Genomic DNA, 18,338 nt, shown 5'->3' on the forward strand with positions numbered 1-18,338 from the left:
GACGTTTGAATTTTCCAGGACGTGAATTGACCAGATCTATATTTAGAGTTTTAAAAATAAAAGAAAAGGGAAAAACATAAAACAAACCTCTCAGCTTCTAGGAAGGTTCTCTCATCGAGAATTCTATAAATTCGATTGTTCGACCTTTCCTCTGATGGAATTCTAAAAGCTTAATGAATCGCTTTCTACAGATAAGCATTTTTTTTAATGTTGTTCTGATTCTTGACTTTAATCTGATTTGTTTGCAAGAATAAAATTTCCATGCACAGTGTACGGCAAAAGCAGCACTGCAGGTCGTTCCTGTGTTTTGTTATTATTTTTCCGCATGGTGATATTTTAGGAAATTAAGTTCACCTGTCCCCCAAGGTTGATGACAAGATTGATTTACACGTGTATAATTTAATTTATTAGAATTTTAAATTTGGTTTTAAAAATTTTAAATTTAAATCTCATAAATTTTAGAATTAATAAAAATTTACTTGATTGTTAATTTTAGAACTCATAAAATTAGTTAAGATACATGTAAATTGTCCTGAACATCCATGTTAATAAAAAAAAAACTATTAATCAAGACTTAAATATGTTCATGAATTAAATTTATATAAAAAAAATGTTAATTTGAAAGGTATTGAAAGGATACACAATATAAAATCTTCATAAAATAAATTTATTTAATATATAATAAAAAAAATTATTTTATAAAATAAAACTTAATAATAAATTTAATAGTTATACATGCATGTGTTAGATGAAGGACTTAAAAAGTATGAATATAATTTGTTTTAAAAAATCCTTGAAATATATTATGTCTATAAGAAATTTTATGAGATTTTATAAACATGTCAAAGTTTAATAATTCTGTTTCATTTACAGGTTCATTAAACAAATTAAACAAGCCCGAGTTGCTCTATATTGAGGGACAAATTTGTTCTTTCTAATTTGTTCAAGTTTTTGACAGGCTGGCTTGCTGCCGCATGCTCTCCCATGGTTACATCATATAATCATATATTCCTTTACTTTTTATGATTTCCTAAAACGTGCTCCTAAGTAAGGCTTATATTTTAAATATTCGGTTAATTTTATTTTTTTTGTTTTAGCAATATTATTTATTTATTTTTAGTTAGAGTGGCTGGTAACTTATACTTGATGTCATAACTCATTTTTGAATTATTCCCTAAATTTATCTTTTTCCTTGTAAAAATAATAATAATAAAACAATAATAACAAGAAAACTGACAATTTAATAAAAGATGACTAAGGTTCCAGATATATACAAAAGAATCAAGATGGAGTTTTGGATAAAATTTGAAGCCTAATAATATATCATTGTACTAAGACTAGAAAGATAATGCAAATTCAATGTTAAATTAAATGATTTTTGGACATATCAGCATAAAAATTAACTCCATGGATATAATTAGATTTTTAATAAGCCAATTTGATTTAATCATTGACCAAATTAAGAGTTTAATTATATTTAAGAATTAATTTGAGTCTAATTAAAAGATTTAATTAGGTGCAAAAACGTAATTATACTTTTAATTGGTCAAATTAATTTTATTATGAACTTAATTGGTGAAAATTAAGATTGGGAGCCCAATTTGGTTTTAATTGAGAATATTGAAATTTTAGAGGACCAAACTTAATTTTTACAAAGTCAATGGATTGAAATCAGGGGGGAAATTACAAAAAAATTGGAAGTTTAAGGTCGATTAAAAGGTTAAATTAAAAAAATTCACAGCCAATGATCTTTTTTAAAAAAATGCTAAACTTCGAGAACTTAATTCGGTTGAATACAGAGGTAAAATTCAAGAAATTAAAAGTTTAATTGTCAATTTACATAAATCCAAGACAAAAGATCACAATAAAAAAGGCGTTGAAATTTAGGGTTGATATTGAAGTTTGATAAGGGTAAAATTGCATAAAATTAAAAACTTGGGGTGAATTAGAGATGCAATTAAAAGAAATCAAAAGTTGAGACTCGAGAGACTAAATTGAATTTTGATCAAATTCTTAAATGAAAACCCTTGAAGCCAAAACAATGCAATTTTATTTTAAATGAAATGACGTGTTTTGACCAAACAGTAACAAACAAACAAAAAAACCAAACAACAAGGTGGCAGGTCCGTCATTTGACACCATACACGTCATGACACCTAGTGCCTATTAGGCCAAGGTGAATAGAGTGTTATTTAATGAGAGAAAAATATTCCTTACACAAATATTAATACAATGAAAATATATTAGGTTTTTTAAAGAATTTTTATACATCAAAGATGTATATGATTTAAAATGTTGTTAAATCAATGAAAGTTGAGCTATCCTTTAAGCTAAGCACATGAGTGTTGAGCTCTTTTTTTAGGCTAAGTTCATGGAATTGGGCTATTCTTAAAGTTAAAACCTCGAGGGTTGTGTTCTTTTATTAGACTGAGTCTATAGTAATAGGTTCTTTTTTTAATACTGAACTTATGATGGTTGGACTATTTTTCTTGGCTAACTCAATGTTATCAAACTCTTTTTTTAGGCTAAGCCTATAATAATAGATTCTTTTTTCTAAACTGAGTACATAAAAGATTAAATCCAAATATATTATCCAAGACTATGAGTGTTTGAACATTCAAATTTTTTCTTAGACCATTAAATTTAGCTTAGAAAACAACTACTATTCAGCTTCACATCCGTGTCCTTAAAGGCAAGTACAATATTATTGTCTTGTTGGGTCAGCAGCCATAACATCACTAATCTCCTAGAAATGCACACACGCCTTATAACGAATTGGTGAGGTGAGATGCTTCTTAATCACCACATATTCAATTGGCTCAAGACATCCTACAGAGGAGGAATCTTTAAACATGTTAGTGTCAACAATAACTTTATAATTTATATATTCGACATTATAATCTAAAAGAATAAATCTATTCCCTCATGGTTTGTTTTATATGAAACCAAATCTGAAAATTCCCTTGTAATGATTTGTGACAACCACGAGAATTCTCTTCCATTTAATTTGATCTCCACCGCATGTTTCTTCTCCTTCTTTGCCGACCTCTCTTCTCAAACTCTGCTGGTTGTTAGGTATCGTTTGTTTTTATATTTTAAAAATATTTTTAAATATTTTTTTTATTTACTTTAAATTAATATTTTTTTTAGTATTTTTAAATTATTTTGATAAGTGTATAACAAAAATAATCTTTTAAAAATAAAAAATATTATTTTAATATATTTTTGAATAAAAAACACTTTAAAAAATAACCACAACTACACTTTCAAACTGCCACGAAATCATCATCAAGCCAATCTATGAGTTCTAAGTGCTCAAATCTCTATTAAAATAAAATATAATCCTAGGATAATTACCTATTTACTAAAAAGTAAATTGTATACTTAAGTGCTAAAAAATCTTAACAGTTAAAGAACTCCGATAAAAAAATTTAAAGCAAAAATCATGTAATATGTGTCCCACGTCAATGAAAATACATGGGGAGCTAAATTGTTTTTCAAGAAAATGGGTTGATGATGAATGCCTTTAGAGAAAAAAGGATCGAACAGGAAGCTCATAGGAATAATATCGTGAATAAATAAGAGATTTATTTTTCAGAAAATAAAGAGATGATTTTTTATATATAAATTTAAATATTCAGGGACTGTTTGAAAATTATAAATTAGATTTGGAATTTACTATACCGGACAAGAATGAAAGGTGTGAATGATATAAGAGTTAGGATTAAAGTATGACAATAAACTAAAAGACAAACAATATTGCAATATTTTTATGACTGAAATGAGATTATAAAGAAATAATACCATATTTTTTATTAGTATTATTAATATGGGTGTCCGGGTTAGCTTGTGTACATCTTGACTAATCTCACGGATATTTAAATTAACGACTATGTAAGCCTTTAGTGGTTATTATATTAACAACCATAGGGTTCAAAGTGTAAGACTATAGGGAAAACAAATATTTTGATCCCAAACTCCTACCACTAAACTACCTATTAGATGATTAGATCATATCATCTTATTGTTTCATTGTGTCATGCCAATATTTTATTTATTACAAAGAGATTGACGACCTCTGGGCCATCGGAAGGTTGATTTTTATACTTAAACAAACCATTAATTTCTAGTAGCGGAGGGAAATAAAAGAACAGGGACTAAATTTGCCATAAAAAAAAAACACTTGGGTGGTTGGAAGGTTTAATAAATGTATGAAGTGTGTTTTATTTGAAAAAAATACTAAATTAATATTTATTTTTTATTTTTTTAATATTATTAATTTTAAAAATTAAATTAGAAATTAATATATTTTTAAACAAAAAATATTTTTTAAAATTACTATATGAAAAAAAATACATCTATTTTGCTAAACCCATTCTTTACAAGGGTTAGTGTTGGGCCCATTTGATCTTCAACATTAAGCCATGCTAGATTTAAAATGTTCAGGAGAGTCTACTGATGCGGGACGAAAAGAATTTGTCACGGGACTTCCTTCCTCGATTATTTCAAATGTTACCTTTATGAAAAGAATTTGCCATATTAATTTTGAGATTTAAGGAAAATTATATCAATTAAGCAAGGGCTTTACCAGGTAATTAGTGATGGTCTTAGGATCTTTATTTTATATTATTGCTTTCGATTCTAGGTATTATCAGGGCTTTAATTTTCTATTTAAATTTATATAATGACCTCATGGTTGAAGACCTTGACGAAAAAAATTTGTGATTGTCTTTTTTTTATTTCTATAATGATAAAAATTTATTTTAAAATTATTTTCTACTTTCCCTGTCTCTTGCTAGACTGGGTTTTTGAAATCTCGTATGTTATGTATTTTATGGTGAATTCAATAATCTCTATTTCAAGACCACGCAGGCTTCTTCTTGTGCAAATCTCTCCCCTGGGGAATGTCAACTACTGCATTGACAATAGGATTGGTGCCCGTGGTTGGGATATTAAGGATTTAAATCCCTTTCTTATTCATAATTACTAATTTTAAATGTAATATTGAAATTAAAACGGCATTCCTAATATTCCTTGTGGCGTTCCAATTTATTCAATTCTTATAAATTCTAAATTTTCGTTCATGATGTTCAAATGACATCATTAATGGTTAATAACTAAATTAACATCCATGTATTTTTTTTCTTTCTTTTTAAGAGATCTTGAATTCAAACCACTTTTTAACATGTATAAAAAAAAGTTCAAACTAATATATTATTTTTTGTTTTAACTTGTCAATGGATTATTTTAATTCAAAAATCAAGTTGTTAATTCAAAAGTTTTAAAGAGAAGTTTAAAAATATAATTTATATTATTTTTTAAATACATCCCTTCAAGTAAAAACTCTTTGAGTTTGAAACTTCTATAGACCCATCACTACCTTATCGATTTTTTTTTTTAATATTGAGCTGGTTGATAATTTTTTTTTGTAATTTGTTTTCTCTTTATTAACAGAAAAGTCAAATCATGTAGCAAAAAACTAAATCATATGAGAAAAATATTGTAATTTTTCTCACAAAATAATGGGGATTGCTACAACTTATTCTATTCAATCTCTAAGTTTTTAATTATTAAAACAATTTTTTTCTCTCATGAATATTAACTCCATTACACTTTTAATTTTTATAATTTATCTAGTATTGGTTTGCAAGTATAACATCATCAAACATATTTGTTCTATAAACTCGCAGCAACGCGGGCATGCAATCTAGTTTCTATATGAAAGATACTCTTCTTCAAAATAGTAACCAATACATAGGTAAGATTGCAAATATAAGAAAGATGGTGACCAATCTGTTAGTTGGATTCCATGAAGAATAATTTATAAAGGTCACTAGTGAAAAGAAAGTGGGAGCTTCGAATCTAGTCATTCTAATTCCATTTCACAATTAGCAGCAGCATCACCCTTGAAAGAATTGACACAAATCATAATCATATCTTGACTGCTAACACTAGTAAAAATAAGTTTGATGAACACAATAATGATTCTTCCCTTTTCTTTCCTTTTCTTTTATCTTTTCTTTTTGTTGTTTCTGAACACTTATAAGGGAATAATAGTGTTGTTTTTATATTTATACACGTTTGAAATAACTCTTATCCGAGATCAAGCCTAAAGTCGAATGATCTTTCTGATCACTAGCACCTCGACGGATCTCTTGGAGCTACTACCGAAATGTTTCTTCAATATTCCAATTTAAAATGATATAATTTTCCAAGTAAAAAAAAAAAGTCAACGTCGCATGGAAGTAACAAGGCCAAGAGGCGATCGAAGACCGTTCAGAGGTGAAGATTAAGTGGGTATTTGTTTACACAGTAGCTTCTGCTTTTAAAGCTAACCGCGTAAACCAAGTGTTTGGTAACGTAAGAAAAACAGTTTTTTATTTGGTGGGTCCCATAATTTTTTCCATCAAACCATGGTTTTGCAAAAGCAGCTGGGAGCTGCTTCTCTCCCGCTACTTCTTTTTATTTACCTGTGCACTGTTCGTAACAGTGTCTATTGCAGGTAATGACAGGTGAATTTAATTCACTTGTAATGCGAGAAGCATTAACCTGTCACTGTTGAATTTTTTCACTATTCACGCAAGCATAATTCATTGGACCGGTAAAAAATTTTAATTTTTTTAAAATTATGTTTTACTTAAAAAAAATAATATTTAATATTATTTAATAACACTACATAAATTAAAAGAATATCGTATGATGACGTAGTATTTGTGGAATTTGATCACAATTCTAATTTTATTTCTGATGATATTTTACCTGATTTTGTTGCACGCTCAAAAAACCATGGAACCTATATTCCTTATCGGATAAATTTTGTACGTAATGGAATTATAAATAGTTTAATGAAATAATAAATAATATTTTATATAAAGTATTATTTATTTCATGATGTAATAGGAGTAATTAATTCTACAATATTTAAATTTAAAATCATCAATATTAATATATATTTTTTTAAATTATTTTATAACCTCAATTTGAAAAGTATTTTTTTAACCAAACACATTAAACTACTTTTTCTTCAACCTCAATTTTAACCACAGTTTTAACCAAACACCTATTTTTTCAAACCAACCTCAACTAAAAATATTTTTTATAAAATAACTTTTTTCAAACCACAACCACAACCACAAAAACTATCCGCAATACCAAACACACTCTGGGAAAATTAGAAACGATGAGCGCTGGGCCAGCCCAACCCAACCAAATCTCGTCTTTTTCCACCCTCTCAAATCTGATGACCGGTCCTCCTAACCACTACTTTATTTATTCCAAGGAGCATCTTTTTTCTCGACACAACTTGAAAAAATTACATGAACAAGAATTCGAGAATTCCATGCCAATTTACTGTCGATATATGTGGTTTATGAGCACGAAGTAGGCAAATGGGAGAAGGGTAGAGAATAAAGCTACTAGTGTTCCCAACTTTTTTCTAGAACAATGTAAATCATTACCACAATTTTTATATTTATTGACGGAATTTTTTGTTGGTATTTGAACTACCATTTCATTGGTAATTAATTTATTAACAAAATCACTGATAAAATTCTGCTAATAAATCTTTCATCTGTAATTTTTTGTTCATCGGTTAGTCCGTTGTTAATAAAAAAAATATTATTATCGATGGATTTACTAATGGAAAAAGCGAGCAAAAAAAATTACCCGCTTCATTTCGTCAGTAATTCTCTCGGAAAAAATACCATATATAATTCTGTCAGTAATTATTTAAAAATATTTTTTTAAAAATCTATTTTACAAAACTATAAAATAATTAAATTAATATTAATCAACAATCTATAATGCTCAAAATTCTTGGAAAAAAGAAGAAGAAAATCATCTCAAACAAATTTGCAACAAATAAATAACACGAAAAAATAAATTCACCTAAACAAATTCATATGAAAAAAATTTAAAAATCCTATAAATAAATAATCTAAAAATTGATTTCATATGAAAAAAAAAACCTACAACAACATTCATACAATTATCAAGAACAAAAACAATTAAAAATAAAATAAAAAACAAATATAATGAAAAAAAGAAGAAATTTTTTTTACTTTAATGTAGTTGCAAGTGAAGCTAAGAAGAGAAAAAAAAAACAAATTCATAAAGTATATTGATTAAAAAAATTAAGAGGAAAAAATAAGAATGGAGAAGAAGATATACCTAGGCATGTTGGAGAAGAGAAGGAGTTGAGGAGAGAAGAGAGAAAGAAGAAGAAGACATACTTAGTATGGAGGAGAAGAGAAGAAGAAGAAGAACGAAGATGGATCGTTGTAAAATTAGGGATTCTAGACTTTTTATTGGACCGTTTTAGCGATGGATAATTAAATATTAATATTTTTAATCATTCTATCGGTGATTCCGTCTATAATATTAATTTAAATTTTGAAGTTAATAAATTTTTTTCAGAAACCGCCAAATAATACTAATGGATTTTCAATCCGTCGGTGATTTTTTCTAGAAAAAACAGTAATTAATAGTGTAGTTGAGAAGTAAATAGTTCAGAGCTCTCTGTAAAATATCAATGGAATGTATCGATGAAATTTATTCCATTGATAATTTTATTAGTAAAAATGGCACGTTATTATTTTTTTTATTTTATTTTAATTATTTTTTCACTATAATTTCCTCGGTAAATACTAAGATAATATTTTTATTGATCAAATCTATCAACAATTTACCAATAAAAATATTCCCTCAATATTTTTATTTTTATTTATTAATTTTTTGATAATGAATTGAACTTTACTAAAGAATTTGATCAAATTTAAAAACAAAACTTGGACTTGACTAGTCCCCCTTTCTTTTTTAACATGACTTGACTAATAATCAACTCTGTACAGAGAAAAGTAAGACGTGTGATGACTGGTGGCTCCAGATCTTTAATTAGTCCACGTGCATATTAAAAAAAATTGCTACACCTAGAGGCGGCGGGGCATATAATATAATTCTTCACCTCGACACGGTAATCCAATCGATTAATTTTCCAAGATTGATGATTAGCCGTTTGAGTGCCTGTGCATTTCTACTGGTATACAAAATTATAGACAATAATCAACCCTGATAAGATTAAAGATATGATTCCGCACTGATCGCCTAATTAATATTAGATTCATTGATCCCAGCCATAAAAAATGAAAAGTGTTCTTGTGTCATCGTCACAAGACAATGAAAAAAAGAGGTCGTAGCGCTGTGACATCTTTCTTCTGGCTTGTTTATCATGTGAACAACATAAAGGGTTTGAGGTTGATGGGGCTGGACTGAGTGTTTCAACATTGAACTCATCATGAACTCGCCACCGGAATGGACACGCACCTCCCAACTAGTTTTTCTGCACTATGGTTTTGACTCCATTAAAGCTAAACTTTTGATTGCAGCCTTGAAATGTTAGCTACTGTGATTTTTTTTTCCAGTTACTGGCATTATTTATATGCATTTTACAGGCCTGGTTGGAGAAGGCTCTGGCCTCGGTTCATGTACCAGTTACATCCTGAAACAGCGGGTTTTTGAATCTTTAAGGTGTAATTAATGCAGGACTTTTCCAATCTTATCTTTTTGCTGGTTGGATGATCTTACGTAATTTATAATAATTGTTTTTATTATGTTAGGAATATTTTGAATTCTCTGTTAACCATGGGATACGTGCCTGATCAGTGTTCATATATTGTCGTTAGTCTTACGAAAGCAATCGGTAAACACTTTTACTGTTACCGATCTGGTTCTTTTTCCGACAGAAATGACGTCTGACGTCATAGATGTCAGATATCCATTTGCAAAGTGCATGCATTCTAGCAATTCTGTTTAGCAAGTCTTGTTAGTTGTTACCCCATCATTGCCATCGATCTACGTAATAAGATCATGGAAAGAAGAAGAAGAAGAAGAAGAAGACCTCTACCATAATGATGATCATTTTGATTAAGAGATTTTTAGCATATCTTAAACAGTGGAATAGAAAAGGCTTAAGGATATTATTTTTAAAATATTTTTATTTTAAAAAATTATTTTTATGTTGAAAGGATAAAAAAATAATAATTTATAACTAAAAAGAAAACTCTTAGTTTTTTTAAAAATATAATTAAACTACAATGTTAAACACCATCTTAATAAATATAATTGTTATTTATCGCATTTAATCTACTTAAAATAAATAATATTAATCATGGACAATTATATGAAAATTTAAAAAAAAATCACTTTTTGCCATTTATATTTTTATGGTAATTAATTGATTGTCTTTACCTTAAGTATTTCAAATTAAGATTGTTTGACATCAAATGTCTTAATGTCGTTTGGGTGGTTTGAAGGATTGTTTTAGTTAATAAGGTGATTTAATGTTATGGAATTGCAGTGAATCAGTGGTGAACAATAGCTCACAAGAAGGGTTTTGTTTTTTTTCTTAAAAAACAAGAGCTTGATTTAGTCTCTTTTTTTTTGTAAGAATACAATTTAGTCCTTGTATATTAACTGAGGCGAATTGACCGACATTCTTTTGATTTTGGTGGCAATCGATGAAGCTTGAAATACAAGGGGCAAGATGATGAATTGCCATCAACTCAGGGGACAGAAAGTTGTTTTTATAAAAAAAATTAAAATTGATATAATTTAAGATTTAAGAGAGGGTGGGATATCAATTTCCATGGTGAGATAATGATATAGTAAATCCACGGCAAAGTTACGTGGCATCCACATCTTTTGAAATTGTTATTTTCTTTCACACCCTCTCTCGATCCCTGCTCCATCTCCTTTTGCAAACCGAAAGAATAGTTTCTGTTTTGTCAAATTCCCCTGAAGATAATTAGGAAAATGCACTTATATTTAGCAAGAAACGAGAGAGAACAGATGGGAACAGAGGTAGTAGCCCTGCAATTTCTAGCCCGCCGGACAGGTTCTTGGGATGTCTCGAAAACAGGTCGTCGGCTTAGTGGAAAGAGCACGGGCAGTGGGGCCTCGCCATGGATGCAAAAAGAATCGTGAAACATCTATCAATCGACTATGTACCATGAATCTGTTGGCATCATGCTTGCCTAACCAATCAGTCATGTAGTCGTCTCTCGTGCCTTAATTGATTTGGGCCCCGTTTTAATACTATCTGTGGTCACGAAGCATGCTACTGACGTTCTGTGTACACACACACACACATATATAGCATATGCTACTCTCACTATCTGATCTAGTGAGGTTTTGGAAAGAAAATGGAGGGTGGAAAGCAGACTTTTCTTTTTCTTCCATGGTTGATAATATTATATGAAGAACCCTTAGATATGTCGCTAGACACGTTTTATATAACATTTAATATCGGGGTTTTTTCCCTTTTTTATTATCAAGGGGGAGATTCTCAATTAATTACATGCAGAAAGATGTGTACTGTAAAAATGGGAAGAACTTCTAGAGAAGACGGTATGTGCACCACCCTTGTCCCGTTGTGGGAGATGATTAATAGCTAGATACACAAAAATGAAAAAAAAAAAAAAAGAAAAAAAAAGACCGAGGGTTGAGTCCTCGAAAATACACAGGGGCAGATATGGGGATTGAAGATATTAACGGTGTTCTCATTTAAACGTATGGGTTTCGTGAGAAAACTGAAAAAGAGGGAGGCTCTCCTGAAACCGCTTTCCTAGAAGCTACATACGAAAAACAAATGGAACCTACACAACATCACGTCGTCTTGTCCATGAGGGTGTTTACGTTTGATGTCGGACGTATTTTTTATATATTTTTAAATAAAAAAACTTTCAAAAATAATTCCTACCAGACAGCACTAGAAAAAAGAGGTGGTGGTGGTCACTGTCCACGTCATAGTATCCATTCTTTTTGGAGGACTTTCAAGCATTCAACTATTATCTACGAGTTTCGGCGAATTGGAAATACTTCGTCGTTTTCAAGAGGGCCGTGTATCTGGACCATTTCCAGTCACAAGATTTCCAAGATTATGATCCATAGGCTCTACATCTAGCTAGGATGATGATGGCTATACATTTCTGTGGATCACCAACCGGCGGTGAACAATTTTTTAGCATTTTGGGAAATAAAATGCACCATTCTACGTATCCGGAAGAAGTCATTTTCATCCGAAGTTGGCACAAGTTTATGATTGGATCCCAATATCATTTCACATGAATCCCGATGTTTCGCAGCGAAAGATTACAGAGGAGGAGTGACGAAATGCAACTACATCAACTCGGAAGTTATTAGGAAATTCCCTGTGTGCAATTAATTATTCGAGACTGATATTTAAATGGGTTCAGCTTTTTACTTTTCATATAGATCAAAACACTGTTGATTACTCAATATATAATATTATTTAGATGATTTAGATCAGGCGCGTGGGAGCTCCATAAAAATTATGACGGCGCGTGGGGAGGCTTTGCCACTGGAAGGGTACGGTCGGGACGACTCCTACTTGCTAACACATGTTCTATGTGTGCTAGTTACTTTTTCTTTTTTAATTTATAAAAAAGATTGTAATATTCTTGACTCCATAGGATAATTGCAAAAACACTAAGGTCAAAAAATAATAAAAAAATTATGTTACACAAAAAAAAGTTGACCTCGTTAATTAGACTGTACAAAAAAATATGAAATTTTAAAAAAAATAGTTGTGTTTTTTTTTTTTTCAATGTTATATAAGCAATTATGCTATGCAATAAAGATATGAAAATATAAATTACCACCGAGTATTTGTTCAACTTTTTTAAGGGAGGTATCAATCTTTTTTCTCGAAATTCAGTCCATTCTTTTTTTTTAAGATGACCGGTGCCCAATACTTGCAAAAAAATTCAATTTAATAAATTTAGAAACTTTTCGGTGATAGTTAAGTCACTGATCTTTTGAGATAAAAATGCAATAATATTACATAGAGATACTCTGAAAATAAATATGCAATAAATAATAAAGATTTTAAACCCCTTATTTAAAAGATTATTGATCTATTTATAGCCCATGAATTTTTTTTATATGGACAAGAGATGTTAAAATATAATATTAACTTTGTAATATTAAAAAAGAAAAAATATCTTAGATGTATGTATTAATGTTAATGGAAATATCTTTGGTATGTATTAATATTTATGGAAATAAGATGGATCATTGGAGAATTTTTATATACATAATAGGTGTAGGAAGAGTATGATCTAAAATGTAGTTGTGACTAAGAAAAGATGAGTTTTTTCCTTGATTGAGCCTAAAGAAGAAACGTCCTTTCTTTGATTAAGCCCAAAGAAAATGAGATTATTTTTTTAATTAAACCCAAAGAAAATAAGGTTATCGAGGGGTTTTGGGACCCTTAAATTTAGATTCATCAATATTATTAGTATTATAATTTTTAATGAAATTTTAAAGAATTCACTATTGTTACATGTGGTACAATTATTAAAGATATAGACTTAGTGGTCTTCCAATTTCAAGATTTCTTTCGTTTGATTACGAGTATTCTCTATTAACAATGAATGCTATTATGAAAATAAGAATAAGCATGTTGTTTTTAAATCACAGTGAAGAATGATAATAAAAATAGAAATTAAACATAATTCCACTTCTACAAAGAGAGGTGGGAGCAAGAATAAGAGATGATAATTATTTTTTAAATGATATATTATTCTATTTAATATTTATTTAATTTATTTTACCATCACTGATATTGGTGCTAATTGGTATTCAAATATGATGGATATACATTTGATTTAATCTAAATAGGTACCTGCTCCTCACTTCCTAATTCAATATTTTTAGGCTTGGCTATGTGAAGTCTAAGTGGTCATCGATATGGTGAATTGTCAAATCTAATATCTCTGGGTTCAACTATCTATCGAGTTTAAGTAGATATTAGAGATGAGCCGTAAAATCCAATATTCTTGGGTCAGTTATATATTGAGCCCAAGCTGGCATGATTGTAGTGAGTTGTTATGTGTTAATATATATATTGAGCAACCATACTTAATATTTTTTAGTTCAACTACTTACTAAGCTTAAGTGCAGCCGAGTCTAATCAACATTTGAGATTAAAAATTTACCAACTAACGATATCATTTTCACTACCACAATCTTTATATTTACCGACATAATTTTTTGTCGATATTTGCACTATCATTCTATTGGTAATTAATTGACCGATGGAATTACAGACAAAAATGCTCTTTCGATGAATCTTTCATGGGTAATTTTTTGTTTGTCGGTAAGTTCTATTGGTAATACAAAAATATTATTACCAATGGATTTATTGATGGAAAAAGCATGAAAAAAATTACCTCATCATTACATTGGTATTTTTCTCGGAAAAATACCATATGTAATTCCGTTGATGATTATTTAAAAATATTTTTAAAAAAATCTATTTTAGAAAACTATAAAATAATTAAATTAATATAAATCAACACTCTATAATACTCAAAACTGAGTTGCTTGGAAAAAAGAAGAAGAAAATCAACTTAAACAAATTTACAACAAATAAATAAAAAATAAATAAATTCAACTAAAAAAATTCATATGAAAAAAATGAAGTTAAGATTGCTAAAAATTTAAAAATCCTATAAATAAATCAACTAAAAATTGATCTCATATGAAAAAAAAAAGTCCTACAACAACATTCATACAATTATTAATAACAAAAAAAAATTAAAAATAAAATAAAAACATATTGTGAAAAAAACATGAAAAAAAAGAAAAAAGAAAAATATCACCTTAATTGTACTTGCAAATGAAGTCAAGAAGAAGAAGAAGAAAAAAATCGTAAAGTATATTAATTAAAAAGAAGAGAAACTAAGAAAAAGAAAGAAGACATACTTGAGCATGTAAGAGAAGAGAAAGAGTTGAGGAGAGAAGAGAAAGAAAGGGATGTTGATTTTTTTACATATGAGGAAGAAGAAGAAGAAGAAGAAGAAGAAGAAGAAAGGAGGTCTTTTTGTTGTGAAATTAGGGATTGTAGGCTTTTTATTGAGGCTTTTTACTAATGATTTACCGATGGATAATTAAATATTAATATTATTATTATTCTATCGATGATTTTGTGTATGATATTTAATTTAATTTAATAAAAATTTTTTAGAAACCACCAAATATCATAGACGATTTTTCAATCCGTTGATGATTCCATATGTAATATTTAATTTAATCAAAATTTTTCAGAAAATCGTCATATAACATGACGACTTTTCAATCTACTAGGTGATTTTGTCTGTAAAGAACAATAATTAACAGTGCATTTGAAAAGTGAACAATTCTAAAGCTTTCTGGAAAATACCGATGAGATTTTTCACTGGTGATTCCGTTAATTTATAATTGATATGATGAACAATTTTAACAGTTTACCAATGATTTTACCAATGAAAATTTATTCTGTTGGTAATTTTTTTTGGTATAATTGACACGTCATTGTATTTTTTGGTTTTGTTTTAATTATTTTTTTCTACTGTAATTCCCTCGGTATATATCATTGAGAGAATATTTTTATTATTTTTATTTGTATTTATCAATTTTTTGGTAATGGTTAGAATCAATATTTTTTAGATAAAAAGATACTGAAATGTGATTACTTGAACTCCAAACAAAACAACCTCAAATTCATTGTAAATCATTATATTTGGGATTAATAGTAACAAGAAAAACTAGAGAGAGGAGAGAGAGAAAGGAAGGTGTCAATAAAAGAGAACCGAGATCAAAGATCTAAAATCTTAAAAAGAAAAGAGAAGGAAGTTACTATATACACACACACAACCACAAAATTCACTGAACACTGCACATGCACAAGAATACTCATTCCTAATCTTATGTTTTTTAGACAAGAAAATTAAAGGGGAATAATTAATTTTATCGTTTGTTTGATAAATAATTTCATCACATTTAAACCTAACTTAGTTGAGCGTCGTTAAACCCTAGCGATAATTCTTTATAATTGTCAGTAACCCTCATGATAACGATTTTTGACTTTTTTTTAGTACAATCCGAAAACTCTACAATTCATGATATGGAAAAGCACATCTATGGTGAGAAGTTGCTTAAGGTAGAAGTAGCTTAAGCTAAGGGTTGCTTCAGCAATGATCCAATACTGTATTTAATAAAATGTTTATAGATATATTTATTAATTATAATTTATAAAATGAAGATTATTATCACTTAATAAAAAAATCCCAAGTACATAATAAAAATTGTCCAAGACCCTACTTATTATAAAATAATAATAAAATATTTCTTAAATATTTTAAAATAGTATATTTATAGTTTTATTGAGACTTAGATTTACCTTAAATCGACTCTGATTATGGTAATTTTATTATTATTGTTAAAATAAAGGTTTATTCACATAGTGGTACCTTACAAGTGAGAAAAACCACTCGTTTCCTCAAGTCGTTGTTGTGAAAACAAACCAAAGGAAAGAGTGGTTCCTCGAGCGGAGCGGAGCGGAGCATTTTGGAGGGAAACGCAGCACCCACCTGAGCTGTCCCAACTACGGGGAAAAAGAGGAAATTAATTTTCAGGATGACAAGTGGACAAGGCCCTCTTCAACAAATCCCACACCCAGACAAAGCTGATATGATTGGGATGATGTCATCACAAAAACTCTTCTGACGTGGCCATCCATCTTCAGTTGACCAATCTGTAATTTTACCCCATAGGCTTGCAGATGTGGATCCCACATCCATTTTTTTTTCTCTGTATTTTAGAATATTGCAAGCCTAGCTTAAATGATTTTTAGATAGAACAAAATGAAGATTAAATATTTTTGCAATTAAATATTATATGAAAAACCCGCACACTTGTATTTACAAAAAAATATCTATATTTTTGTAATTATTTTTTTATAGATAAAATCAAAATCCTGCCTAACTGACTGCATTCCTTTGCTGGGTATATAAAGTACACTAGACTTCAAATTTTGCACACCCCAGTAGGCACTGCAAGAAAACAGGTAGCCACAAAAAACACAAGTTGCAGGGCAAACCTAAAACCAAACCCCCCAGCCAATTCAAATGGATGGCTCCTTCTTTCACTCCTCAAATTCTGATTTTTCATTCGAATCTTGTTTTGAATCGCCAGATTTTTTCCATGGCCAATCTTTTAACCAAAGTTCTCTCCCCTTCAATGAAAACGACTCCGACGAAATGCTTCTTTTTGGGCTAATCTCGGAGGCCACTCAAGAAACGTCAAAAGCAACTTCCTACAATGGAATTATCAAGGAAGAAGAGGTTAGTTCCGTGGCCGAAGAAGATCCCAACAAGGAAAAGTCCTACAGAGGTGTTAGGAGGCGGCCATGGGGCAAATTCGCGGCGGAGATAAGGGATTCCACAAGGCATGGCGTAAGGGTGTGGTTAGGCACATTTGATAGCGCAGAGGCAGCTGCTTTGGCCTATGACCAAGCTGCTTTTTCAATGAGAGGAACGGGGGCGACACTGAATTTCCCAGTTGAAAGAGTGAGGGAGTCACTGAAGGATATGAAGTGTACTGAGCAAGAGGATGGGTGCTCGCCTGTGGTGGCTCTAAAGAGGAAGCACTCCATGAGGAGGAAACTGGGAAGCAGAAGCAAGAAAGAGAGTAATGTCAGGATAGAGAATGTGATGGTTTTGGAAGATTTAGGTGCTGATTATCTGGAACAGCTATTGAATTCATCTGAAGATGCTGTTAGTCCTTGCTGAACTATCTTAATTTTACATGTTCCTTTACCTTTTTTTCTCTCCTCCCATATGATTTATTGAGATGGTAGGATTGATCAGATGCCAAATCTTCATGTTTATTTTCCATTTTCACCCCCCTGTATTTCCCCTCGAAACCCTGTAAAGTAAAGGGGCTGAAGGGTGTCGAATGACTCTTCTTGTACGGAGGCTTTAGAAACCACATAATTATGTATCAATGGAAAAAAAATGAGGTGACTGCTGCCTTTCTTTGAAAAGTTTCTTTTAACATGGGATCACGTAGACTCCCGAGTTAAACAAAGTCAAACTTTGTTCCGATCTTAATTTGTTCCGTGCAAGAGCACCCTGATCCAAAACAAACCTACAAGGTGCCCTTCGACCAGTTCATCGTCCCGAAAAGTCTTTAAATAATTTAAACCAGTGTCCTCGAACACTGATTTTATTTATCAGCAATTCCTTTTACATACGAGACATCATGCTCTAAGAAACTGTCCTTGTTCTTTGGTTTAACTACAAAAAAACTCCTCACCTATAGGATCTGTATCAATGTTACCTTTCACTGACCACGCTCATCGATTTTATCTTTAAATTCTACCCATCCTACATTTCCATGTGCTAGATCCATCCAAACTTGTTACAAAATCAGTTTAGTAGTTACGAGGATACTCCAAAATTTTAATAGTAATTAGATTTATTGTTTGAAGAAATATT

At 29.9% G+C, this 18,338-nt stretch overlaps 1 protein-coding gene across 1 annotated transcript; it reads left to right on the top strand.

The window, feature by feature from the left end:
* Positions 1 to 16,863: 16,863 nt before the first annotated feature.
* On the top strand, positions 16,864 to 17,884 carry LOC118057190 (ethylene-response factor C3). The gene has a single exon (XM_035069695.2). The coding sequence runs from the start codon at positions 16,968 to 16,970 to the stop codon at positions 17,628 to 17,630; it is 663 nt and encodes a 220-aa protein (XP_034925586.1). The 5' UTR covers positions 16,864 to 16,967; the 3' UTR covers positions 17,631 to 17,884.
* The last annotated feature ends 454 nt before the right edge of the window (positions 17,885 to 18,338 follow it).

The sequence above is a fragment of the Populus alba genome, chromosome 8, assembly GCF_005239225.2.
Source record: "Populus alba chromosome 8, ASM523922v2, whole genome shotgun sequence".
NCBI classification, from domain to species: domain Eukaryota; kingdom Viridiplantae; phylum Streptophyta; class Magnoliopsida; order Malpighiales; family Salicaceae; genus Populus; species Populus alba.

What these genes read in the sequence shown, in the direction of transcription:
- LOC118057190 (XM_035069695.2), top strand. Translation starts at nt 16,968, where the DNA reads ATGGATGGCTCCTTCTTTCACTCCTCAAATTCTGATTTTTCATTCGAA.